Consider the following 27,467-nt stretch of genomic DNA (forward strand, 5'->3'; position numbering starts at 1 on the left):
TGATGTTCTTTCTAGGTCTAGGCCCTGTACCTCAGTACTTGACCATTAGCCATCTTCAGAGTTCAGCAGTCGTATCATCTGCTCTGTTCAGAGTACAGTCGGCAAATTATCTGGGCTCTCTGATTTATTCCTGACTTTGACAGGTCTCCACCTAGTGTTAACTACTCTAAGTAAACTGTTTAACTCCTGTCCAACCTGATGGATCTGTGCCCCCCGACCTTGACCAAAGCATTCAGCAAAAACCCTGGTTGCTCATCGGTACGCTGACCCTTAACACCAGATGACACTAGGGATGGCTTTGTGGTGAGGTTATGAGACTGTTTCCCGCCCCCCTTGCATACCATATGAGTATTTGTTTATGTGTCTCTCAAGACCGAGTCCACCTTTTTTAAAAGACATCTAAAAAGTGACAGAAAATCAGAAGCTGCGTTTTTGGGTAGCTGTTCCTTCATTTGTTCTGTTGGAGATCCTGACTGAGCTCTTTATAAAATATTCTTCTACAAAATGTACTGGCATAGGACTAACAACTGTAAACCTTGATCTACAGTTCAGGTGTGCCATTTGATAAAAATAAATAATGTGGAAGAACTCAATAAAACTAGCCTGTTTAATGGAAGCATCATAAAAACTTGTGTGTGTGGGGGGAAAAAGCCTGTAGCTGTGGTAGCAAGTATAAAACAAGTGTCAGGACTGAGGAGTCATAAAATTACACAGCTCAGCACCAAGGGATGGTTTCACGGATGCTCGGATGTCATAGCCATCCAAGACCAGGCCTCATTTTGACCATTCAGGCAGTAGGATTTCTGGATACTTGCATCATCAGAAGCCATCTTTTACAACAAACCATTATAACGTATCAAGAGTCATTAGTTACGAAGAAGATGGGTTTAGTGTTCCTTCTTATTATAAGGGATGGAGAAACTGATGCTCATTACAAATATTGAAATTGGAGCAAAGTTTGTATCAGCAGAGCTCCTGTAACCAGAGTTTTACTGAAGACGGCAGGCGGTGTCCAACACCCATCTAATGCACATTACTTAGGGAGGAAGGGGGTAAGGGGAGATGGGGGTGAACATTTGTTGGCTGCTTCTGCGGTTGGGTATGTGCCAGGTGCTTTGTGACACTGTCTTCTATAATCTTGATTAACACCTCAGTGGAGTAGCTGGTGGTTCCTTGTTTTATAAATACGCTGAGGTGACATTACCGTGGAGTGCTTGCACTGGGGTTTGCCTCCAGTTCTGACTCCAAAGTGTGGCTCCTTGCTACCCTATGATCCAGCCATTGCACTACTGGGTATTTACCCCAAAGATACAGACGTAGTGAAGAGAAGGGCCATATACCCCAATGGTCATAGCAGCATTGTCCACAATAGCTAAATCGTGGAAGGAGCCGAGATGCCCTTCAACAGATGACTGGATTAAGAAGCTGTGGTCCATATATACAATGGAATATTACTCAGCTATCGGAAAGAACGAGTTCTCAACATTTGCTGCAATGTGGACGGCACTGGAGGAGATTATGCTAAGTGAAATAAGTCAAGCAGAGAAAGACAATCATCATATGATTTCTCTCATCTATGGAACATAAGAACTAGGAAGATCAGTAGGGGAAGAAAGGGATAAAGAAAGGGGGGGTAATCAGTTGGGGGAATGAAGCATGAGAGACTATGGAGTATGAGAAACTAACTGAGGGCCTCAGAGGGGAGGGTTGGGGGAATGGGATAGACTGGTGATGGGTAGTAAGGAGGTCACGTATTGCATGGTGCACTGGGTGTTATACGCAAACTAATGAATCATTGAACTTTACATCGGAAACCGGGGATGTAGTGTATGGTGACTAACATAATATAATAAAAAAACATTAAAATTAAAAAAAAAAAGAAGTCTGATTTGAGACTTTAAAAATATATATTGTTTCTAGTTAACAGGCTCATCTTTCCTCTAACTTCTTGAAAATACGTAATGCAATGCAGTTAAAATAACTTTAGTGTCTTTGTCTATTAATTCTATAATCTACGTCATTTTGGGGTTGATTTTTATGGATTTTGTCTCATTTGGGGTCTATTTTCCTCCTTTATGGGGCTAGTAATTTTTTTTCAGGGCTAGTAATTTTTGACTGGATGTCAAGCACTGTGAATTTTACCTTTTTGGTTGCTGGATATTTTTGTATTTATTTTTGGCTATAAATATGCTTGTGCTTTATTTTGGGCGCAGTTAACTTACTTGGAAATATATCCTACCAAGTACTGCTTTTCCGGTTTTTTTTGGGGAGAGCCACAGCATTCTTTAGTCTAGGGTTGCTTCCGTCCCTCTACTGAACAAATACCCTTCTGAGTACTGTACCTGATGCCAGTTTGGCTGGTAGAAACAGTATCTATTCACAGCCTTATGTAAGTTCCAAGAATTTTTCCTCTTTTGTTGGTTTTTTCTCCAGACTCATCAGGTTTTTTTCATACTTATGCATTCATCATTGCTTAGGTTAAAACTTGAGAGAGGCCCTCTACCAATCTCTGGGGAAATCTCTCATTGCAGCTCTCTCTTTATTGATGTTCTGCCTTGCAATCTCACACTATCTTGGCCTCCTCAAGCACCCAGCTCCATTTTCTCACAGTCTGGAAACCACCTGTCTCTGCTTGGGTTCCCCCTCTCTGCCTTGCCAGTTGGAATCTCCCTCCAGTTAGCATCCTTCAGCAACTATGGCTCACCTAGATTGTTTCTCCTCTTTCAGGGATCACACTCTTCAGTGTCTAATGTCCAATATTTTGAAAACCTTTGTATAACATATTCTGTCCAGTTTTCTATTTGTTTTACTGCATATATTCAGTTGCAGTTATTCTATCCTGTCTGGAAGTGGAAGTACTGGAAAATCTTTATTTGTTTTTCTTGTGAATTTTTTTATTATGTCCAGTTAGCCAACACATAATACATCATTAGTTTTTGATATAGTGTTCAGCGATTCATTAATTGTGTATAACACCCAGTGTTCATTGCAACACGTGCCCTCCTTAATACCCATCACCCGGTTACCCCATCCCTATACCCTCCTCCGTTCTGTAATCCTCTTTAAACTAGGAATGAAAATAGGTTTTGTGCTAATTCAGATTGACTAACGAAGGCTATTAAGACTATGATAAAGATTATGAGGTCACCTCTGTGTAGCAGGTAACAACAGCATGCACACTGGCTGTTTACTTACAACTCTGAATTGCACCAAAGTAATCCTTAAATCCTATGATTACAAAAGTGAATATGGCAAATGACTCTTAACCAAAGAGAAATCAAGAAAATACAAGATGGTAGGGACTGCAGCCCCAAGATTGTGTGGCACTGAGTAATGGCAGTGGGAGTAATGAGACAGATAGTGAAGTAATTTTGGCATATAGTCACAGGTGAAGACCTTTATTTAAGAAGTCTTCCATTTGCAAGTGATCGTAAACAACACAAGCTTCTTTGAATGAGTAGGGGGACTGATGGTAGGGTGGAAAGAAAAGCCAGAGAGAGACAGAACTTGAAAATCATCTAGAGACTTGGAGGGAAATAAGAAGCCAAAGAACAATAGGGGAAAAAGACGGAAAGAAACAAGAGTAAATAATGAGTAGTGACAGAAAAGTTTTAGCAATGGACTAGAGAAAAATGATACTAATAAAAAGGAAGGTAATAGCCACAGCAATTAGCAAAATGAGCTGAAGGCCACCTAGGTATGGCTTCATAAAGGAGGCTAATGAACTGGGTGAATCTTAGCAGCTCTTCTCAATCACCTCTGACTTCTGCTAAACCCTTCTCCATTCCTTCAGCTTTTGTGATGGGCAGCTGACACATTTTCTAATCTCCTGCAGTTACTTATTTGGAGATGCCAGACTGGTCTCATAAACTGGTCTCATGACCTATTTATGTGCCTTTCCTCTTACTGAGTTTTCTTCTTCCTTTAACAGCAATCTTGTACCTCTATTTTTCTTTTTATATTGCAATATTCTCAAAGGGCTCATCTATGTATGCCCTACCCAGTCAGTCTCTATCACATAGCCTTGTTATTATCTGAAATTTAATTTCTTTTTCCCTGTTAAATTGTCTTTTGAGATTAAATGGTCCACAAAGGTAGGATCTGTATCCAGAACACTCAGCACATAGTAGGTGCTCTATAGACATTTGTCAAATAAATAATTCCATCTTTACCTATCTGTTCCACTTATCTTTCTCCCATATGAGAAAATTAATCTTTACACATTGACATGAACTTTAAAATTTCAATCAGATAATGAGTGTTATTACTATAATGACAGGATTAACCAATCAAAAACGGCATCAAAAGACTAACATTAAGACAATAGTAAATAAATGTCTTTCATGTTGATTTGGTTTTCAGTGATTATGAGACTTAGAGTATGTCACCAAATAATTATTTATTATTATTCAATCTCTTCTCTCAAATTGGTAGGAAATGGTCTGTGATAATTTGCATAGCTGTCTGAACAAGTAATAAAAAGGCCATAATAAATAAGATAATGGGAAAAAATATACTGAAAAGTAAAACATTTAAGAACTAGTAAGAATAATCCATGCTGCAGACTGGACAGCCACCATGACTTCTCTAGCACAAAGTTCATATATTTAAATACCAGAAAAATCAAGAATTTAGACAACTGAAAATAAAGATACAAATTTTCACAAAACAAAGTAGAATTTTACGTAGAGAAATACGCCCCAAGAATTTCATAAATTTCCAGATACTCAAATACTGCTGTGGTATACAATTTGCTTAACTTCTCGCCTATGGCAAGCAGCTTCTCAGATGAACCCAATGACCCCTATCTCCTGGTATTCCTGCCCTTGTGTGTGATCATCTCCCTTTGTGTACACCAGAACCTACGACTTGCCTCTAATGCAGCACAAGTGATGAAAAAGCACTCCTCCTTCAATCAGGTTACATAAAACGACAACTTCTGTCTTGCTAGTAGACTTTTACCCTCTCGGCTCTTGTACACTTTGATGAAACAAGTAGCCACCCTGGAGAGGCCTACATCGCAAGGAACTGAGGGTGGCCTCCAGCCATTAGCCAGCTAGGAGGCCCATAACCCAAAAACCCATAACAAACTGATTTCTGCCAACCACCATGTGATGAGCATGGAAGCAGATCCTACCCCTCCTTGGTCAAGCCTTCACATAAGAATACGGCCTCTGTCAACAGCTTCACTGCGGCCTGCAAGCACAGGAATCAGCTAGACTTGACTGAATTTCTGACCCAAGAAACTGTGGAAAAATAAATGTGTATTTTAAGCCACTAAATTTTGTGGCTATTTGTTACAAAGAAGAGATAACTGATACACTCCCTTCAAAGATGGAATATCTCATGGTCTTGTTGCATGAATTAAATGACATGTATTAAATATGAAAAATTAAATTTAGCTTAAAGTACAAATATTAGATGGCTATGCTTGCTTTCCAGTTAAGTAACTTGTGACATTCCAACCAACAGTCAGGAGAACATAGTTCATTAAAAATATAAAACAAATTTTGGTAACAACTTTAGAGTGACTTATACCCTGCACTTTATTTTCATGGTATTTTTTTACATTAATAGATTTTTTTAAAGAGCACCTTTAAATTTAAAAATAGATTTAAAAAATTTTAAATACACAAGATATACTCTCCTCGCTTCACTTCATGTTTCCCTGATTTTGAACATCTTCCATTAGTGTAGTTCATTTGTTACAACTGATTAATCAATATTGATGCATTATTATTACCTGAAGTTCATAAAATCCATAGCTTACATTAGGGTTTACTCTTTTTGTCTTTGTGTTATGGAGTTCCATGGGCTTTGAGAAATGCTCTACCCATTTATTTCTCCCCCTCAATTGACCCCAGGCAATCATTGATCTTTTTACTGTCTATATAGGTTTGCCTTTACCTTATCCTTTCTTTGAGTTGTAATTTCCTATAGTAATAGAACTTATTCTTTAAAAGACCAGTAACATGTAGTGAGTCAGAGTTAGTAAATGTGTCCAAGTATTCAGACTTCTCATGTTCTTTATTGGAGTTCTCCTTACTTTAGATGTCAGCAAATTCTTCTGCATTTCGATAAAGCATTCTGGTCTGTCTCTCCTTCCTCTCTCTCAGGTGCATTCTTTATACTACCTATTTTTTTATAATAATATTTTAAGTTTTGTCACATTTTAACTTTACTTTTGGGTAAAGGACACCAGAATAGCAGAGAAGCCAAAATCCTATGTATTAGGCTTAAGAATATATTTGATTGGTGGTGGTGGCAGACTTATAGCTACCCTTCTAATTGTTTGCCTTAGTCCAATCCACACAATTCACAGTGGCACAGAAATTCAATAGGTACAGTCATCTTAGGATTCAAAATTCATGCACAGTATGCCATATTTAGTCAACAAAGTTTGCTGGGACTTGAGGACCTTCATTATCATTATGATTCATACCAACGGACCACACTTTAATATTAATTCCCCTTGAAGAGAGAATCTTTGCCACATGCCTGATACAGTAACAGATTTATTAAGTTTACCCATCTGTCAAGGGTAGCATGTCTTATTCTTTTTCCTTGGCTATTAAAAGTATATATTTTATTGATCAGCATTATTTCTTGACTTAAAGTTACAATTGTTAGAGTAGATTTGGATAACAGACCTATACGCACACTGAATTTACCAGCAAGACACCCAGACATTTTGAAATGGTCTTAATATGGTTCTGAAAAGCAGGCACTATTCTGGGATCTCTTGATTTTTGTAGTTACTGGAATCTCAGAACATCCACTAGATTTTTTCTTTCTTATTAAGGATTTTATGTACCATAAAATAATACTTTTATCCTTATTTAAAGGCAATACTTCTGGTTACTATTAATTACAAAAGACTAAATGATATATTGTGATCAGAGTTAAAGTTCAGATGGCTACTGTAATATGCATAGAGAGCACTGCACCTAAAAAAAACCCCAAAAACTGGTGCTGAAAAAAATCAGAATCTTAGGTTTCAAAAAAAGTTGTCCTTAATGTTGGAATAATACTGAAGTTAAATTTTGTGGATAGTAAAAAAAAAAAATTGTGGATGGTATAAAGTGTCTAAATTTATCTTTTCTCTAAGTGTCCAATTGTCCTATCAATACCTGTTGAAAAGATTATTTTTTCCCAATGAATTGCATTAGCATCTTTGTTGCAAATCAACTTACCATCATTGCTAGAGTTTATTTCTGAATTCATAGCTCTGTTCCATCGATCTATATGTCCATCATATAAATGGCAGTACTATACTGTTGTGAATACTGTATGTCTTGTTTTCTATTTCTGCATAACTGCCACAAATGCAGTGGTTCAAAATAACACAAATTCATTAGTTCATTGTTCAGTAGGTCAGAAGTCCAGGCAGGCTTGGTTAGATTCTCTGCTTGGTTTCTCCTAAGACTGAAAGATGTCAGCTGGGCTGGGCTCTAATCTGGAATATTTGAGGAAGAACCCGCTTCCAAACTCATCCAGGTTGTTGAAAGAATACATTCCTTGTGCTTGTATGATTTGACAAGGGGAGAAAGTTATGTGAATCAGGTTAAAATTTTATTATACTGTAGCTTTAGAGTACATTTTGAAATTGGAAAGAATAATCTTCAAATTTGCTCTTTTTTCTGAAATTTTTTTCAGCTATTCTTATTCCTTTGTAATTCCATATAAATTTTATCACCTTATCAATTCCTGCAAAAACCAAATTATCAAAATCTGCTGGAAACCTGATAAAAATTGCAACCAATCTACAGATTAACTTGGAAAGAACTGCCACTTTGACGACCTTGTGTCTTGCAATCCATAAACATGGCATAATTTCCATTTATTTAGATCTCAATTTTTCTCATCAATGTTCTGTTGTTTTCAGTGTATAAGTCTTACACTGCTTTTATAAAATATATCCATTTTTAAGTTGTTCATTGGTAGTAAACAGAAATAAAATTGACTTTTGCCTATTGATCTTGTATCCTGCAACCTTGCTGAACTCATTTATTAGCGCTACCAGTTTTTTTTGATTCCTTAAGATTTTCTACATACAAGATCACATTGTTTATGAATAAAGAGTTTTATCCCAGTAACAGAAAACTTTCTCCAATATAGCTCTCTTCCTCCCTTTGCACAAATACACATACATACCATCTTTATATCTTATAAGCTCAACGATACAGTTTTATAATTATTGTATTAATCAGGTATCTTTTAAGTTATTTAAGAAAAGAGAGATACATAATTTCTTTTACCAGCACACTACTTCTCAGTGAATTTGAATTACTGTCTTATGTCATTTCTTTTCATACGAACAAACTTCTATTGGTATTTATTGTAAGGCAGGTAAGCTAGTAACCAACTCTCTCAGTCTTTTTTTATTTAGGAACATCTTTATGTCATCTTCACTTATGAAGGATAGCTTTCCTTCACTGCTAGGTTGTTTTTTTCCCCCTTCAGCTCTTTGACTATGTATGCCATCCTATTGCCTCTTCCCTCCATTCTTTCTGATGAGAAGTCAGCTGTTAATCGTATTATTGTTATATCCATAGATCTTTCGTTCTGTGAGGAGCTTAGTATATTTGAGCAGACATTCTATTATAGATACCAAAGAGCATAACTTTTTCTTTGATTTGGTTTGTCAGAGTATGGTGAAACTTCTGAACTGCCAATAAAATCTGGGCTTCTTATTACAAACTCAAAGGTAGCTTAGTACTAGATGGAATTAAAATAAATATTACACATTAATTACACAATAAATGCATAAAATTAGATAGAATTAAAATGGCAAGGAACTCAATTACCACATGACTACATATGGTAGTTAAACAACAACAAAAATTTAACCAAAAAAATACATGAAAATAGTCACAGAACAGAAAGTAGTCCTAAGACATTGTGGCCCTATGCACAACAAAAACTCTTCTGACAAAACTATGGAGACAATGGTAGTAGAAATCACCAAGAAACATTAAACATATACCCAGCAACGATTTATCTTTAGTATATTTCAAGTTCTGTTCAATCCATGACCCAAATTAAGAAACATGGAACAAGTAATTATGAACAAGATAGAAAAGTTTCTATAAAAGGCCTTTTACCAGATCAGAATAGCAGAGATTAATATCTACTGCCCATGGCTGAAAAGTAGTAATGATTTTGTCCAATTTATAGAAAAGGAGAAATCTCAAAGAGATTCCAAATCTCCCTTTTTATATCTTCTTGACAAAAAAATGAAGAGGTAAGAAAAACAATAAGGTAGACTTACATACCAACATTTTTGAGTGACAGTGGAAGAAGTTACTCAAATACCTAGGCTTTCTCTTAATATAAAGAATACTCCAGAAATGCCGTAACATTTCTAAAATGGTAGAGCCTATCAAATAAGACTAAAGTAGAAGTTATAAGCATCATAGTTTGAGGTGACATTAAGTTCAGATTCACGAAAGAGAAATAACACTCAACTGTGATAAGAAAAGGTATACTCTAAAATGTACATTGGCCAAAAGCATGGCTACTATATCCTCCCACATCCAAGACCACAGTTATACTGTGGGTAAGAGCTATTTCTTAAGATAGGGAAAAGAAGTAACAGATACACATCAATGAAATATTTTAATCTTAATAGAACAAGGGAAAAACATTTCTAGAATCCACAAGTAATCCAGGATAAATAAGTGAGAAAATTCACCTTTAAGGAATAGCAAGAAAGAGGATGAGGGAGAAACAAGGAAAAAATTCACCTCATAAATGGAGTAGTTTTAAGGAAATGGCAGAAGTCAAAGAAGAAAATCATACAGTAGTGCATTCTTCTGGAGAAGTGTGTATTTAATTAAACTATAAGCAAAATTTATAATATGCAATTTGAGCCAGATGCCACCAATGCAAAGAAGAAAACAGAAAAACTCTCTTAGAGTCAAATAAATGCCTCATGAAAAATGAACTGCTGCCATCTCCATCACAAAATCTGGAGATTACTTAAATTAAAAAAACACCTTATTTTCAGAACAAATAAAATTTAATGTTTATCTGACATCCTCATTCAGGATCAGAGTCATTACAGTGATACCCTTTCTGACATAAAGCAAACTTATTAACCAAATTTACCCAATTCCCATGAAAGGGAATAAGAAGGTGGTTATCTTTGTTCAGGTAAAAGAAGCCTGTCACAAAGAACAGAACAGGAAGCAAGATGACAATCTCCAGTTGGCATTCAAAAAGAAACTTATTTTCCCTCTCTAAATTCAATGGCAGAGCCTATAAGTGGCTTCAATTTAATTTTCATTGCACATAAGACATAATGACTTGACCAGGCACTTCCTGAAAACATGGTTTTAAAATTTTCTCATGACTAAGTCAAAATGAAAATTCAAAAGTGTCTTTTTGATTCTGTTTTTGAGGGTGCTCTCTCCATGTACTTGGCCAACATCTTCATTCTACCATTAGTGATTTTTTTTTTTAGTTTTGTTCCTCAAAGTTAAGGTTAGAGAGTCAGTGTTAATTATGATGGGTCTCCAGTGAAACCTCCAAGAATCACTAGCTTAAACATAAAACATTAATACCTGAGAAAGTTTTCTTTTCCCCCAATTTCAGAAGTAGATTAAAAAAAAAAAAAAAAGAATGAGGCCTTCTAATCTAGAAGTCTATAGAGCCCCCTAGATGCCTTCAGAGCCCTCCAGTAACTATTTCTTGACTCTCAGTCTATATCTTTAAGGTCCTAAGGCTCTATACTGGCAAATGAAAAACCCTCTGCCTCTCCTCCAATACCTTTGCCAAATGGGTTGCCCTTTCATTTTTGTGCCCCCTAACACACCTATGTTATACAGAGAGAAGGACTGGAAATACAAAAGCAAAGTTCAGAAATCTGATCTTTATGGTACAATTTTCTCTAGACCACCTGAGAACAAGAGACAAAGACCACCTTCAAAACTGCCTGCCCTGCTTTCAAAGTGGCAGGGAAAATCCAGCTAAACCATCAAGACTAGCTGCCACCATCCTCTGCCTCATCTTATAGCCCAGGCTTTTCAGAAAACAGAACAAAAGAAACTATTTCAAGTTAGAATACTTGCGCCATTTTTTTAAAGTTCATTTATTTTTCTTAGTAATCTCTACGCCCAACATGGGGCTTGCTTGAACTCACCATCCCGAGATCAAGAGTCACATGCTCTACTGACTGGACAGCCAGGTGAGGCCATTTCTTATAAATCTTGTGACTTCAAAACAAGGATATGTTATAAATCTGAGCTACACAACATTCCAGCAAAATTATTATTTATTATCTTAACCTTTCCATGAGTCTAAACTTTAAGTTCAAAAACTGAAGTTTTCTTGGCCCAAACCCAACCTATGTGAGATAGTGGTCTCTAGGCTGAACAGCAATGATGTTCTTTAGAAGGGTTGCAAAAAACCATTCACAGGACCTGATATTATTCAAAAGGGGAAGATAACACTTCAGCACATTAGCCAGGCTTTAATACTTAATATGAATTGCTTGGACCCTACTGCACAGTTTTTTTTCTGCAATGCTTTAGTATATAAGACTTACTGTTCTCGTACGTTTGAAGATTTAAATTTATTTGGATATGAAAAAGATACCAAATATCACTTGTTAGAGGGCAAGAAGTAAGTTTTAGGACTTGTTTCACATCACAACTGGCAGGGTTCTGAACTGTCATTTAATTATACAACATATACCATTTAATGATATGTATATAAATGTTATATTCAAAGACTTTCATATATACTTATGTGATTAATAATATACATACAAACATAAAATTATGCAAAATATTCCAATTTTCTCCAATTAAATATTTCATAAGTCGCCAAGTTACTTTTATTATTCTAAAAATGTAAACTTGAGTTAGGAAAGGCTCATTAGTGTTTTCCATAAAGACAATGAGTAACAAACAGCCCACCTGATCTTCTTCATTAAGCAACAGAGCAGTGAGTTTTCTTTACCATTCCCGCTGTGCTTTATTACAACTAGGAGCTTTCCCACTGACCCACAGCCTGCTTCAAGTAATCATTCCTGACCTCTGGGCCCCAGGAACAGGAGATGAAAAAAAAAAAAAAAAGAAGAAGAAATGATACTAACTCAATCCTATGCTATACTTACATGCTTTAAGACAATGTTATATTCTGTGACTCAAAGTAAAGGCAAATGATTCTTCTGACATCTTGGTGATCCATTAAAGTCAAGAAAAGGTAAGAATAAAGACGCTTACCTGTTGTTCCTGCATTCTAGCAGCACCAAGTTCTGAGAGAGACATGGTGAGCTTCTCTTGCTGTTCTGATAGATATTTCTGATAGAGACTTAGAAGTTCTTGGCATTCTCTATACTGTAGCTGAAGAGGTGAGATTGCAAATTAAGGGAAAAAACTGAATAAATTGATTCAAACTGTATCTATCAGTGCTGCTTTTCAGATTCCAATAAAAAAAAGAGAGACAAAAATGCAACCATATTTGGTGAGAGCGCAAGTAGATGAACACAGTACATCTATCCAAAAAAAAAAACAAAAAAAACCAAAAAAAAACAACCAGTAATTCGCAAAGAGAGTAGCAATGGTCATCTCATTTGAAGAGAAATTTCTCTCTCAAATCTTTACATGTGAATGGATAAAAACAAACATACAAAAGAATGAAGTTAGACTCCTATCTCACACAATATACAAAAACTAACTGAAAATGGATCAGTGACCTAAATATAAGAGCTAAAACTGTAAAACTCATAAAAATAAATTTTCATAACCTTGGATTTGCAATGGTCACCTGAAAGTACAGAAACCCAAGAATAAATACATAAACTGGACTTCGAAATTTAAAAAATAAAGCAAAAAAAAAGCCACTTTTGCTTCAAAGGACACTATTAAGAAATTGGAAAAACAACCTCTGGAATGAGAGAAAATATTTGCAAATCATACAGATGATAAGGGACCAGTATTCAGAATATATAAGGACATTGTAGGATTCAACAATAAGGAACCATTTTACCTAATTAAAAATGGGCAATGAACTTGAAGAGACATTTTCCAAAAGAAAATATACAAATGTCCAGGGGCGCCTGGGTGGCACAGCAGTTAAGCATCTGCCTTCGGCTCAGGGCGTGATCCCGGCATTATGGGATCGAGCCCCACATCAGGCTCCTCCGCTATGAGCCTGTTTCTTCCTCTCCCACTCCCCCTGCTTGTGTTCCCTCTCACGCTGGCTGTCTCTATCTCTATCAAAAAAATAAATAAAATCTTTTTTTAAAAAAAAAAAAAGGAAATACACAAATGTCCAAGCAGCACAAGAAAATATGCCCAATATCATTAAACATTAGGAAACTGCAAATCAAAACCACAATATGAGATACTACTTTGCCTCTCCAAGGAAGGTTATCATCAAAAAGACTAACAATAAAAAGCTTTGACAAGGATGTGGAAAAATTACAACCCTCCTATATAGCTAATGGGAATGTAACATGGCACTGCTGCTTTGGAAAACAATTTAGCAGTGCCCTCAAACGTTAGGCATTGAGTTACATATAACTCGGCAACTGCACATTTTGGTATAAGCACAGGAGAATAAAAAATACACGTCCACACAAAAACTTGTACGTGAATATTCAGAGTAGCATTCTTCATAATAGTGAAACATTGAAAACAACCCAAATGTCACCAAGTGATAAATGGATAAACTAAATGTGGTATATCTATACAACAAAATACTCTTCAGCCATAAAAGGAAACAACGTATTGCCACCTGCTACAATATGGATGAACTTTGAATACATTATACTAATGAAGACAGATTCAAAAGGCCACATATTGTATGATTTTATTTATATAAAGATGTTGTTTTTTTTTTTTTGTCATTGTTATTGTTTTAAATACCTATTCCAATGAACTAGGGGAAAGAATACTCAGTTCTAAGTATACAAGACCACAAATAAGTTTTATTCATCCATGTTCACTTTCTGTCCTCTTCTCCAATATTCTGAAGTAAATATTACATGAGAAAAGCTGAAGGAAAAAAAATGTCCAGAATAGGCAAATCCATATAGACAGAAGGTACATTAGTGTTTGCTAGCAGCCAGAGTTGGGGAGGGAGAAGAGGGAACAACTGCTAATGGGTACTGGTTCTGGGGGTCGGTAATGAACATGTTCTGGAATTAGATGGTTGTGTTTGCACAGCTTTTAACCACTGAATTGCATACTTCAGACCAGACTGGGTGCATTCAGAGTGGTATGGCCATAGACTGAATTGGACACTTCAAAAGGGTCAATTTTATTGTGTGTGTTCTATCTCAATAAAACTGCTACAAAAAATGCAGAGTAGAAGTGATAATACTGTTGTGGTAAAAATAATTACTGCCTAATTTACAAAGAAAGTTCTAACCATATTAAACATAAAGAGATCATAATTAGATTTTTGTCTTGTTTTGTTTTTTTATAATGTCAATTAAGTCTATGTTTCATGAATAAAACCATCCTCAGGAAATTTTCTGCCCATATACCTCTCTACATTTTTCATAATCTAATATGAAGAACATAGCAACCTAACTAGGGGTACCCTCTCCTACAGCTCCTCAAACTTGCAAAGTGCTCAAGATGAAGATGCTGATTGGAAAGGTCACCTAACTGAGTAGATCAGGTGTGTGGGAGACAGTTCCATCCAAGAGAGAGTTCTGTTTCTTCTCATTGTGGTAATTTCCTCCCAAGGCCCATTTTTCTTTCAGATCATTTCCAAATCTCCCCCCTTGCACTTCATTATGTACGCTATTGGTATAAAAATTACTGTCCAATGAGATTATTCTGTACAAATACTTTTACAACAGGTCATTATGATTAAGGGTGGGAACAGTATTTCGTAAATGTCAAAAATGGTGACTGGTTTCAGTATTCCTTAACATTTTCATAACCTAATCATCGCCTCTGGGCAGGTTTCTGTTCTAATAACTTTTGCCAATCATGACTGCATAAATAACCAATTGCTTCATTATTCTCATTATTAACCTTTAACAAAAAATGAAGCCAGAGATGACTTGTAGAAGAGGAGCGGTTCTAATAAAAGGATAGATTACTAAGTTTAAAGAATACATTAATTAGAAGAGCTTGTTGAATACTCAGTATCTTAAAAACAATAACAACAGAATGAACAGTGTTCTAAATAAGCTAATATGATTTCAAAGTCAATTTATGTCAGACCAGGCTGGTTCTACATTGCCATGCTTTTTGTCAGTTAGCTTCAAAAGACGAGAATGATGTGTGATGGTCCCAAGAGTTCCTGCCAGCTATGATGTATATAAAAAGAATTTTTTAGTCTGGCTGTTACCATAGGCAGTAATGTTTATAGTAGATGAACATATTAGCTTGGATGCAGAATAAGAATTTTACTCTGGAAAAAGCCAGCACAATTACACAGCCTAAGAGTTAAATGTCAGCATTTGAAGACAAATTATAGGCAAATTCATTTAAACACATGTATGCAGCAGAATATAAAAACAGGCAGTCCTATCCTTAATCATTTTTTTATATCAGTCTTGATTCACCAGATTTTGAAATGTCCCCCTTTTACTGGAAAATCCAAAATATACGTCCAGACAATAATCTTCCTTCCTCCCTTAGACAATGAGACTTCACCCCTCATCTGGAGAGAGAGATTTACGTAAGGAAAATGTGGGTAAAATGCTTTCTTCACTGATGTGGGGGTGGGAACACAGTGAGAAAACAGATATATTTAACTCAATCCTGGCCAAATGACAGAAAAGAATGCAACAGATGCAGAAAATCCAATCTAAGGGAAGGTGTACACCAAACCATGACTAATCTAACATACAGGGAACACCTGGGTGGCTCAGTTGATTAGGGGTCTGCCTTTGGCTCAGGTCATGATCCCAGGGTCCTGGGATTGAGTCCCGCATCAGGCTCCTTGCTCAGTGCGGAGCCTGCATCTCCCTCTGCCTCTCCCACAGCTTGTGCTCTGACAAATAATAAATAAAATCTTAAAAAAAAAAAAAAAAGAATATAACATACAGGTAATCTGGCCAACCACCATTCAAGAACTGAAAGAAACAGCAGTCATCACAACCTCATCAAAGAAAGAAATCTTCATAAGATAAATAAGTATAAATTAATATTAAGCAAGATCATATCAAAACCTAAACATCAAATTAATTAGCTGAAATAGCTTCTGGAAATGGTCATTTTGTAAAGCTTAAATCCTTAACTCCAAAATGCATTATATAGGTAAATACAAGTAAAGGTCAAAGTAGAATGAATAGGGAGATACGGAGAAAGAAAAAGAGAAAAATCAGAGGTGGAGGGAGAAGGACCAGAGACAGGATATATTACCAGTAGGCTGCCAAAGTAGGAAATGATTGCCTTAAGCTGGAAAATTTCCTCTGGCATAGCAAAGACCACTCTTTTACCCCATCCCACCCTTGTCCTGGATATTTGGGATACTGGGATCTGGTACTTAGTAATCCTGATTTAATACAGAACTCAATGAAGAAAGGTCTATGTGACAAGAAAAAAGGGAGAATCATTAAACTAAAAAACAATAACACATAAAAAGCACAAAAATTCTCCTTTTCTGGAACCATGACTCTTTGGAAAAATGGCTAATTCCCATTCTGTGGTATGGAAAATACAAAGTAAGCTTGAAACATATTGCTATGTTATATTGCAAAAAAAGTGTGCAAAGAGAAATAGATGGGGGCTGGTCAAATGGAATAGAAGCAACCCTGATGGAAACTCTCATTAGTCAAATTTGGGACAATATGAGCATTGGAAGGAGTGACTCTAACAGCAAATTTAATAAATACATATTTACCAGTTCATGGTGATACTTCAAAAAGACAGAAAAGCACGAAAGGGAAAAAAGGTAAAGCCCTTCTTTCCAGAAGAATCCTAGCTAATTACTTGAAAGGAATGGTCAAATTTTAAAAATCACTATTTCATAACCCCTAATGTAATAACTCATTCAGACAAGGATCATTAATGGGGACTGAAACTAGTAGGTGAAAGATTAATAAATAAGATATAAGGTGTCAAGATTACTTAGAGCGAAGAAGAAAATGTGCCTTTAAGTGGTGAAATCTGGTAGTCATTACCCAAAGTGAATTAATTTAAGATCACCAATAGCGAAAAAAGCAAAAATTATATGCCTCCTAATGTACAGAGTAGGCAATACTGCCTATGAAATTGTTGCCAAATGTTTTATTTGAATTATATCAAATCTGTAAATCTAATCCCCATTTCAAAGAAATGAGAACAAAGGAACAAATTAAATTACAGCACAAAGAACCAATCAGACAAATCCAGAATGTGGGAGATTTTGTAAAGAACTCTTCAAGCTCTTCAAAAGTCCATGTCTTGGGGGTTGGAGGTTAGAGACTGAAGACACAATCAAATGCAACCCATGGACATGACTGGACCCTAGCTCAGGGGAAAAATAGCTATAAAAGACATTCTTGGAACAATTAGGGAAATTGGAATATTGATTCAACAGTTGGTATTATAGAATTACTGCTAATTTTGTTAAGTATCATAATGTGGATTATGAAGAGAAATATTCTTATTCTTAGGAGATGAATGTGAAGTATTCTAGGTGACATATGACACTTGACTCAGAAAAAAATAAGCAAATAAATTTTTATATATGTAAGCAAATAAATTTATTCATATTTATGTAAGTTTATGTAGATATATATTTATGTAGATTTGTAATAAAAATAAAAGCAAATATATGAGAGGACATGAAACAAATATAGCAAAATGTCAACAACTGTGAAATTGAGGTAGCATACATATGGTGGTTCACTGCACTACTCAGTCAACTTTTCTATATATTTGAAAATTGCCAAAATAAATAGTTGCAGAAAAACTTGTTTTGTTGTATTTTTTTGTTTTCTTCATTTTACTATTATTCAGTCTCCTCTTGTCTTTCTACTTCTACCATAAGTTCCATGGGGATAAGCAAAATCGTAAGCATCAGGTCAGACTGCTGAGAGCTCTCTACAACTCCATGTATCCATGGTCATTAAGTCAGGTGACAAACGGTTAGTATGATCTGACAATAGACCTATCCTTTAAGCCAAAGATAGGCATATCCAGGGTAGCAAAAGATCATTTTAAAAAAGCTTGTCAAGATTTCTTCCAGTCATTTAACAAAAGCAGTAATGTAGAGTGACTAGAGCACAGGCTTATGTGTCACCCAACATTCCTGGCTCAAATCTTAATTCTGGCATTCAGTAATAATGTAACTTTGGATAAGTAACTTCTCTGACATCCTCATCTGGAGATGATAATACCTACCTCACCTCACAGGGCAACTATGAATATAAATGAGCTAATAAATGAAAAGCACTTAGCATAGCGCAGAGCACAGAGCATACGTTCAATAGATTTTTTGAAAAGAGATCAAGGGCACAAGAGATAAAAAGTGTTAGCAAGGATGTAGAGAAAAGGGAATTCTGGCGTGCTGTTGGTGGGAATGTAAATTGGTACAGCCACTATGAAAAACAGTATGGAAGTTCCCCCCAAAATTAAAAATAGATGTACTATATATGATTTAGCAATCTTATTTCTGGGTATACATCTGAAGGAAATGAAGTCCTATCTTAAAGCGATATCTACGTCCTTAGGTTCATTGCAGCGTTATTTACAATAGTCAAGACATGGAAGCAACCTAAATGTCTGTCAACAGATGGAGTTAAAAATGTGAAACACAGAAACACACACAGGAATATTATTCAGGTTTAAAAAAGAAATTAGTCTTCCTACTTGCAATAATATGGATGAACCCTGAGGACATTATGCTAAGTGAAATAAGTCAGACTGAGAAAGACAAATACTCTATGATCTTATCTATACGTAGAATCTAAAAAGCTGAACTTATAAAAACAGAAGGTAGATCGGTAGTTGCTAATGGCTGGGGGTTGGAGGATATGAGTGATGGTGGTATACTAACTTCCAGTTTTAAGATGCATAAGTTCTGGGGAATCTAATATGCAGCATGTTAACTACAGTTAATAATAGGTACCATATATCCTTGAAAGTTGCTGAAAGAACAGATCTTAAGTGTTCTCAGCACACCACACACACACACACACACACACACACACAAATAAGGGAGGTAATGGATGTGTAAACTAACCTTATTATGGTAACCATTCTGTAACATAAACATATATGAAATCATCACGCTGTACACCTTAAACTTACACAATGTTATATGTCAAATATATCTCAATAAAGGGGGAAAATGATATCAAGGGGCGGGGAAAATGATATCAAGGGGCTGAGAAAGAGATTTAAACAAATAAGGATAACATGTTCTAGGAGAAGCATTTAAACACAGGATACAATTGAGATTTTTTTTTTTTTTTTTTTTAAAGTGGGGGTATGTGGTCATTTTGACAATACTGCAGGGGGGCAGTAAGGAAAGACCAAAGCAGAGCAGATGTGAGCCCAGCAATGAATTTTGGAAAAAGAGTATATTGATGCACTGGATAGGCAGGATGGGGGTGGACCCTCAGCTAAAAAATCATCAGGAGCAAAGGCATGGAGAAATGAAACTGATATGCACACTAAGGGAACTGTGAGTAGCACAGCATGGATGGTTAACTGGTCATAAGTAGGAAGAATGTGTCAAAGAGGCTGCAGAGGCAAACAGGGGCCAGATCTGGAATGTTATACTAAGTTATTGAATTTTATTTCTATATAATGCATTGATGTCTTACAACCAATTTGCATTTTATAAAGATATCTTTGGTAGGCATGTGAAGGGTGGACTGGAAAACTTAAGACCAGAATTAAAGCAAACAGTTAGAAACTTGCTACAACAGTCTAAGCAAGAGACACAAGAGACCTGAAATTGAACGGTGGTAGAAATTAGGGGGGTTGGGGTTTTAAAGGGAAATTTAAGACATTGTCAGTTAATGAACTGGCTGACAAGATGTATTACTAGATGCACAGTTCCCTTTAACAAGACGGAGAATACACAATAAAGCAAAGGTTTGGGCGAAGGGGGAGCAAGCTTTAGACACAACGAGTTGGAGATGCTTGGGGAGCATTCACTTGAGATGGTTGATGCAGGACCCTTCGATCCTGGGGCCTGGAATTCAGAAAAGAGGTCTCAGTAGAAATAGAGAATTTGAGAGTTAATCACTTTTATGTGGTGGCTGAACACATGAGTGTGTAACATTGTCCAAGGAATGTGTGGTTTCATTCATTCATCTGTTAATTCATTTTTTCATTCAACAATAAGCTCCAGAGAGCAGGAATATTCATGTTTTGTTTATTGCCAAATTCCTTAGCCTACATAATATGTAATCAATAAATATTTATTGAATAAACACATTTACTGAGTATATTAACATTTGAGACTGTGCCAGATGCTAGACATATAGTGATAAACAACAGCAACACTATCTCCTTCAGGGAGCTTATCATCCAGGAGAAAGGCAGGTAATCAAACACATATTTACAATAACGAATGATGGAAATAATGCCAAGAACATTATGTCGTGCTATGCTAGCACTCCCCAAGGAAACAAGTGACTGAAGAACAAGGGAAAGCCACCTGCAGAAAGAAATCTTCTCAATGAAAGGAGACAAGGGGGTCAATATAACAATGACATATAAAGCGCAGGCCAATGAAAGGAGACAAGGGGGCCAATATAACAATGACATATAAAGGAATCAATAAAAAAGATGTCGTCAACTGTGTCCAGAGCAGCAGAGTCCATACCCGTTAAAGACGGAGAGCTGAGGAGGCTACTGGTAACCCTTGCCAGAACACAAGTCTGACATTACTTAGTTAGTCACCATCTCCCCCATTGTTTTGGTAGACGCAGTTATGTTATTTCTCACATCAAAAAGAGAAGCTTCTGGCTTCTGGACAAAAAGAGATGTTTTACTCAGGGTCACCTTGAGACAAAAACAGGTGACCATGAGGGTCCAACTGCAATGCAATCCATTTAGTCGCAAGATTCCCAGGGAATATAAAGACCTCGAAGATTTTCACTTATGGCAGGTATTCCCTTTACTCTGAACACCTATACACGACGTAATATATAAAGAGAGCATATACTGTGTATTCTACTTAGAATGTTTTACCTATTCTTATACCTACAAAATTCCTGATTATCCTTTCAAATTTACCCTTATGCCCTCTCGTCCTTCATCTCTGAACTCCCAGGCAGAGTTAAACACCTTTATTATAGTAAATAACATACAGCTAAAATTATTTGATATTACTACCACCTGAAGTGGCCTGTGTGCTCCTGGAAATCCTAGTATATTAATTTTGGTACCTCTCTAGTATACAGCAGGCACTTCAAAAACGTTAGTGAAATGAACAAAGTAAAGGGGTGTCTATTGAATTTCATGCTTGTTTTGGGTTGGGAATTCAAACAAACCATAGACAGGCCATATATTCTTTAAACTCACCAAGAGGATGGCTAAAAAAATACTGATTCATTAAAAACATAAAGTTGTCTTTATCTCATGAGATTTCCCATCTTGAAGCAAATATGGCTTCTGACCAAGTCATATTTCTCACCTCACAATCATTTCCTCTTCCCCCCTTTCAAAAAAAATATACACTGTCTGAGATGAACAGAAGTCCAAATTACATAACTAGTTTGGTACTCCATGACAATATATGCAATTAAAAATGGATTATTGGTAAAAGAAAAACTGATACTAAGATGAATTGATTAGCAGAGCTAGATAAGAACTTCACATAAATGTTTGTACCCTTTTATTAAGTTGTGCTCTGTGCTGGAGTACAATCCAGGGATGAAAGTCTGAAATTTTCCTTTTAATTAAATGGCAAATTCAGTGCAAGGCCGCAGTATTCTTCAATTTCCTGATGATTGTAATCTGTTGGGGAGAGGAACAAATCTCCAAAACAAACAGGGAAAAACTCAGTATTCTGGACATTTACAAAAGAAGAGAAATGCCTCACCCAGTTTCTTCTGGAAACAGCAACAAAAACAGGAGCCACAGAAAGATATCTAATTAGAGTAATTAACTAGCTTTTTTAGTTTTCTAAGCATCATAGTTTCTACCTTACTTTCTGCAGAGTTGCAAAACAGGATGGGGCTGAAACAGACTCAGAACTTAGCTACGTCAGAGTTTGTCTTTGCTCAGATCAGCAGACCCTGAGGTTTCAGGAAACCAACCACACAATGAGACTGGAGGTTTAAGGGGAAGGACACTTAGACACAATTAAAAGTTCATATTCAGATATCCTAAAAGGCAGGCAATTAATGTGCCAGACTGACCAGAATTTTGATTTCTTTCGAGTTTCCTTTTCACATGATACTCTCACACAAGCATTCATGGTAGACATTAAAGACAAGGCTGCAAAAACAGCTCTATTGAAAGCCATGCATTTTTCTTGCTTCTAACTTGCTTAAAAATTTATCTTTTGTTTAAAGGTTCCATGTTTCAGCTACACCCAAAGGAGAAGTATTTTCTCCATTTAGAAGGCTGCTTTAAATCGTTCAGACTTTTTTGAGTTACAGGAACTAGTTCAGAATTGCAGAAAAAGAAGGCTGTCATCTCACCCCGCCCCCAACCATTATAAGGTGAACTGTGGTAACAATGATTAACACTTGAAAATTTCCAGTTTCGGGGCACATTGGTGGCTCAGTCTGTTATACATCTGCTTTCGATTCAGGTCATGATCCCAGGACCCTGGGATGGAGCCCTGCATCGGGCTCCCTGCTCAGTGGGGAGTCTGCTTCTCCCTCTGCCTCTCCCCCTGGCTTGTGCTCTCCATCTTTCATACATACATACATACATAAAAAAAATATTTTTTAAAAAAGAAGAAAATTTCCAGTTTCAGAAAGGGTATATTCCTGACAATACACACCACTGAAAACTGTCTGCACACCACGTTTTCTAGACTCTGAATGGCCAGTAAGTTGTGTGTATAATGCTTTGTGAGCAGAGCTAAACATACCAAGCTGGTGGGAGCTACTAGCTAGCCATGAGGAACACGCTAAAAGCTCCTTAGAACTCATTTCATTCTGCTTCCTATCTTCAAGCTGGAGAGTTTCATTCTTGTCATTAAATTAAAACCCTCCATGAACTATCAATATCAATATACATAATACTTCCCTTTCTTCATATTCCTTTCTCTACTTGAACTATTTATGCTACTATGTAAGACCATTCATTTCCAAGTGGAAATGTAAACTGAGTTTAAGAGATCCCTTGTTCTTCTTTTTTAAACTAAGGAATCCACTGGTATTGTATTTTCCTCATACAGTTCATCTTCCAGCTCTTACAATTTTTGTGTTTGTCATCTCTCACTTCTTCAGATTCCTCAGTAGAGTTCTGAGAGTCAGATATAAAATAAATGCTTATTACCAGGAATAGATACCTGCGTTAGAGCATCTGTGGATGGCTTTACTTGGGGGCAGGGCACTTCTAAGTGTTTTAAAGACATTGTACTTAATTCTCATCAAAAGGAAAAAACCATTAAGTACTATTATTAGTCTCATTTTACAAATAAATTTATTGTACAGAACGGTTAACAATTTACCTAAGGTTACTCTGTCAGTGAGCTAGGATTTGGAGTAAAGTCCTAGACTAGCTCAGTGTTTCCTAGACAGTAATGCACCCAGAAATCACCTGTGAATCTTGTTAGAAAGCAGATACTGATTCAGTAGATCTGAGGTAGGGCCCAAGATTCTACATTTTTAACAAGCTTCCTTCTGAGTGATCCTGATGGCTGTTCTGGGAAGTTGAGTATGCATGTCTTTCTAATTACCCTCCCTCTTCCTCGGTATCAGTGGGAAAAAGCCTGTTCTCCTTTATACCAAAGTATATAACACACTATCCGACTCCTCTTCTTCCCTTTCACCCATCTTTAGAGTATGATGGGCTTTTTTCTCTCCTTTGGTCAACTTCTTTTGTTTTGGAAAGAAGCATATAAAAAATAAAATAGGAGATATGAAATAACCCATTTTCTTCTTTAGAAGGAAACAATATTCTGGATTTTCAGAGCACTATAACATTTCTATTGTGACTGGCTGCTGAAGTAATAACAATTAGCAAACATTACCTATAGGGTTTGAGAATTTATACTGGGGGAAGAGTCCATGGGAAATGTAAGCGACCACATTTTTCTCTTCTACTTTCAAATATCCAGCCTCTACCTTGCCCAAGCACACTGTTAAGCCTATGTCTGCAGTATGATTTCTGAATTCAGTCTAACTTTGCCAGACCATTAGCTATGACCTTGGGGGACAGCACTCTCGCCAGAGTTGCACGTACTTTTTCATGAAGTATGAAAATATGACCCAGTATAATAATTCTAAGTAAAAATCAAACGATGTCCATAAAACAGTATTGATAACTAGAGTGAAAAAGGAGATTCCTTATAGAATGGAATCACACCCAACATTTTAAGGTTAAACTGGAAAAAGTGTAGGAGTATCTCATTTCTTGCCTCTTTGAAAGTGACGGAGTCTACTGCTCACAAATGTAAATTATTGCTCAGAGAAAAATTAAGTAACTTCTATGTGCAGGTTTATTATCTAAATTCAGCAAATGCTGCAAAGACTGAAGGTAATAAAGCATTTTATGAACAACTTCACTTCACTGGTTCCTAATATAATTGAGCTTATGTGGACTGTTTAGCAGAATGATATTTTAAAAACTGGTAAAGAACCAGATTATTTGCTTGACCCTCCACTCAAGAAATGTTACAGAAAAATAGCTCAAAACATTCAAGGAGAAAAGTTTTACAGTGTCATTAAAATCATGAGTTAGGTTTTGACTTAACTATTTTAACACTATTGACTACTAAATAAATTAATCTAAGAGGCCACATTTAAAAGAACAATCCCTGAGACCTAGGTTTTTTTTTTTTAAATTTAATCTATATACGCTTAACAAAAGAGAATTGGATCTATCATAAAATTCAAAAGTAATGAACAGAATAGTTAAAGCCAATGATTTCTACTATATTTTTTGACTGTTTTAAACAGTTCCACCAGGAAGCAGAAACTTTCTATAGTCTCTGCCTACTAAAACAATGCACCCATGTCTGCATTGGGAGGAGGGAAAATAGCCTCTTTTGCACTAAGGTAAGTCATCTAACTATAATAGGATGAGTTTAGAAAGTTGAGTCAATGTCAATAGCCAAAAAAAAAAAAATTTTTTTTTTGAAGTAGACTCCATGTCCAGCATGGAGCCCAATGCAGGACTCAAATTCACGACCCTGAGATCAAGACCTGAGCTGAAATCAAGAGTTGGATGAATGCTTAACAGACTAAGTCACCCAGGTGCCCTGGCTAAAAAAAAAAAATTTTAAGAAAAAAGATATTAGTACAGTGGGATTCCTGGTTCCATGTAAGATGGAATAAACATAATTTTCCCTATTTCTCTCACTGAGTACAATTAAAACCCTGGACACCATATATAAAACAAACATAAGAATACTGAAAGATGGAGAGAAGATGGTAGAGGCTAGGGGCCTCAGAACCTGGAGAACAACACGGTGGTGTTTCGCCTACTTTTTTTTTTTTTTTTGCTTCAAATATCTTAGGCTGGGTGTTAGAGAAGTCAACAACCCAGAAATGCCAATGGACAGAGACATACTCAAAATATCTAAGAAAAGCCTGTTCCACTAGCCAAAAAAGGGGGGGAAAGGATGCCTAACAAAATGGAAAACTTTTAGGCAAGAACTGCCTTACTCTAGCCAAGTTGCACAGAAAACCACTGCAATCTCACCCGTACCTCCAGGCTAAGCGAAAAGCCTGGATCTCTAGGTGTTCCTCTATCCCATATCCCCTTCTCTGCTGGGGTGCTATCAGAGAAGACTGAGTGGGGAGCCAGGATTTTAATTCCTATCTGACAGTAATGGCTCCCTCCTCCACCTTGTTCAGACTCATGATTATTAGTAGAAGCCTCACAGGGAGCCTGGATTTCAACTCCCATCTAGCTTTAATGAAGTGTCCCTCCCTGGTGGGGTGGTGTAAGCGGAAGCTGAGTGGAAAGCCAAGACTTTCACATTAGCAGCAGTAACAGTGGAGGCCATTTGGGAAGCTCCCGCCCTTCTCAGCCAGGGTGGTATCAGCAGAGGTCTACGGAAGAGCTGAGCCTTCATCCCCACCTAAAATTAAAGAGGGGAAGCCTCTTCTTTTCCCCCTGGTGTGATGTCAGAAAAGATGTGCTACAAGGGATGACTTAAGTAAGACTATATCAGAACACCCAAATGCCTAGAATGCAATTAAAAATCACTTGCCATACCAAGAGCCAGGATAATCTCAACTTGAATGAGAAAAGACAATCAACAGATGCCAATACTGAAATGACACAGATGTTGGAATTATCTGACAAGGATTTTAAAGCAGCCATCATGAAATGCTTCAATAAACAATTACAGACATGCTTGAATCAAATGAAAACAATCTCAGCAAAGAAATATAAAATATAAAGAATGATCAAATGGGAATTTTAGAGCTGAAAAACACAATAACCAGTATAAAAACTTATTGGATAGGCTCAACAACAGAATGGAGAGGACACAGCAAAGAACTGGTGAAGTTGAAGAGAGAACAATACACATTATCCAATCAGAACAAAAGAGAGAAAATAGGCTGAAAAAGAAAATGAACAGAACCTCAGGGATGTGTGGGACTATAATAAAAGATACAGCATTTGCATCATTGGAGTCCTAGAAGGAGAGCAGAAAGAGGGTAGAGCTGGAAAAATATATTAAGAACTAATACCTGAAAAATTTCCAAATTTGGCAAGAGTCAAGAAGTAGAGCAAGCCCCAACAGTATAAACCCAAAGAAATCCGTGTCAAGACACATCATAACCAAACTTCTGAAAACCAAAGATGAAAAATCTTGAAAGCAAGAGAGAAGCAGCACTTATTTAAAGGGGGAAAATCAAATGATGGTGTATTTTCATCACAAAACATAGGGGCCAAAAGGAAGTGGAACATTTCTCAAGTGCTAAAAGAACGATCAACCCAGAATTCTATATCTAGCAAAAATATCCTTCAAAAGTGCAGAAGAAATCAAGAAATTCTCAAAGGAAGGACATCTAATGGAATTTAGATCTATTCTAAAAGAATAACAAAACGTTCTCTACAAAGGAAGGAAATGAAGGAAGAAATTTTGGAATCTCAGGAAGGAAGAAAGAACAGAAGAGTACAACTATGGCCAAATAGGCTTTCCTTCACCTCTTAAATTTTCTAAATTATGCTTGACAGTTGAAACATAAATTATAACATTGTCTGATGGGGATAAAGAAGAAACTTACAATGGAAAAACTCGGGAGTAATCGCTTAAGCAACTGCATTTGGAATAAAAAATTTTACTCATTTTTAAATACAACCTGAAAGTATTTCTCTAAAACAAGTATTTCATAAATATTTCACTGAAAAGGCAGATGGCCAACATGATCTTATTAAATGTCCCCAACTTCTTCACAACTCCCACCTCAA

The 27,467-nt window shown here is 36.4% G+C and overlaps 1 protein-coding gene across 6 annotated transcripts in view; it reads right to left on the reverse strand.

Moving 5' to 3' along the window:
* KIAA1328 (KIAA1328 ortholog) overlaps nucleotides 1-27,467 on the reverse strand; it is a 355,285-nt gene that overhangs the window by 222,017 nt on the left and 105,801 nt on the right. For all 6 annotated transcript variants that reach the window (XM_040632581.1, XM_040632580.1, XM_040632583.1 and 3 more), the window contains one exon: nucleotides 12,231-12,358. In XM_040632581.1, coding sequence (XP_040488515.1) covers nucleotides 12,231-12,358 — 128 coding nt within the window. The remainder of the gene's footprint in view (nucleotides 1-12,230; nucleotides 12,359-27,467) is intronic.

Source organism: Ursus maritimus, unplaced genomic scaffold, assembly GCF_017311325.1.
Source record: "Ursus maritimus isolate PB19 unplaced genomic scaffold, ASM1731132v1 scaffold_18, whole genome shotgun sequence".
Lineage (NCBI taxonomy): Eukaryota > Metazoa > Chordata > Mammalia > Carnivora > Ursidae > Ursus > Ursus maritimus.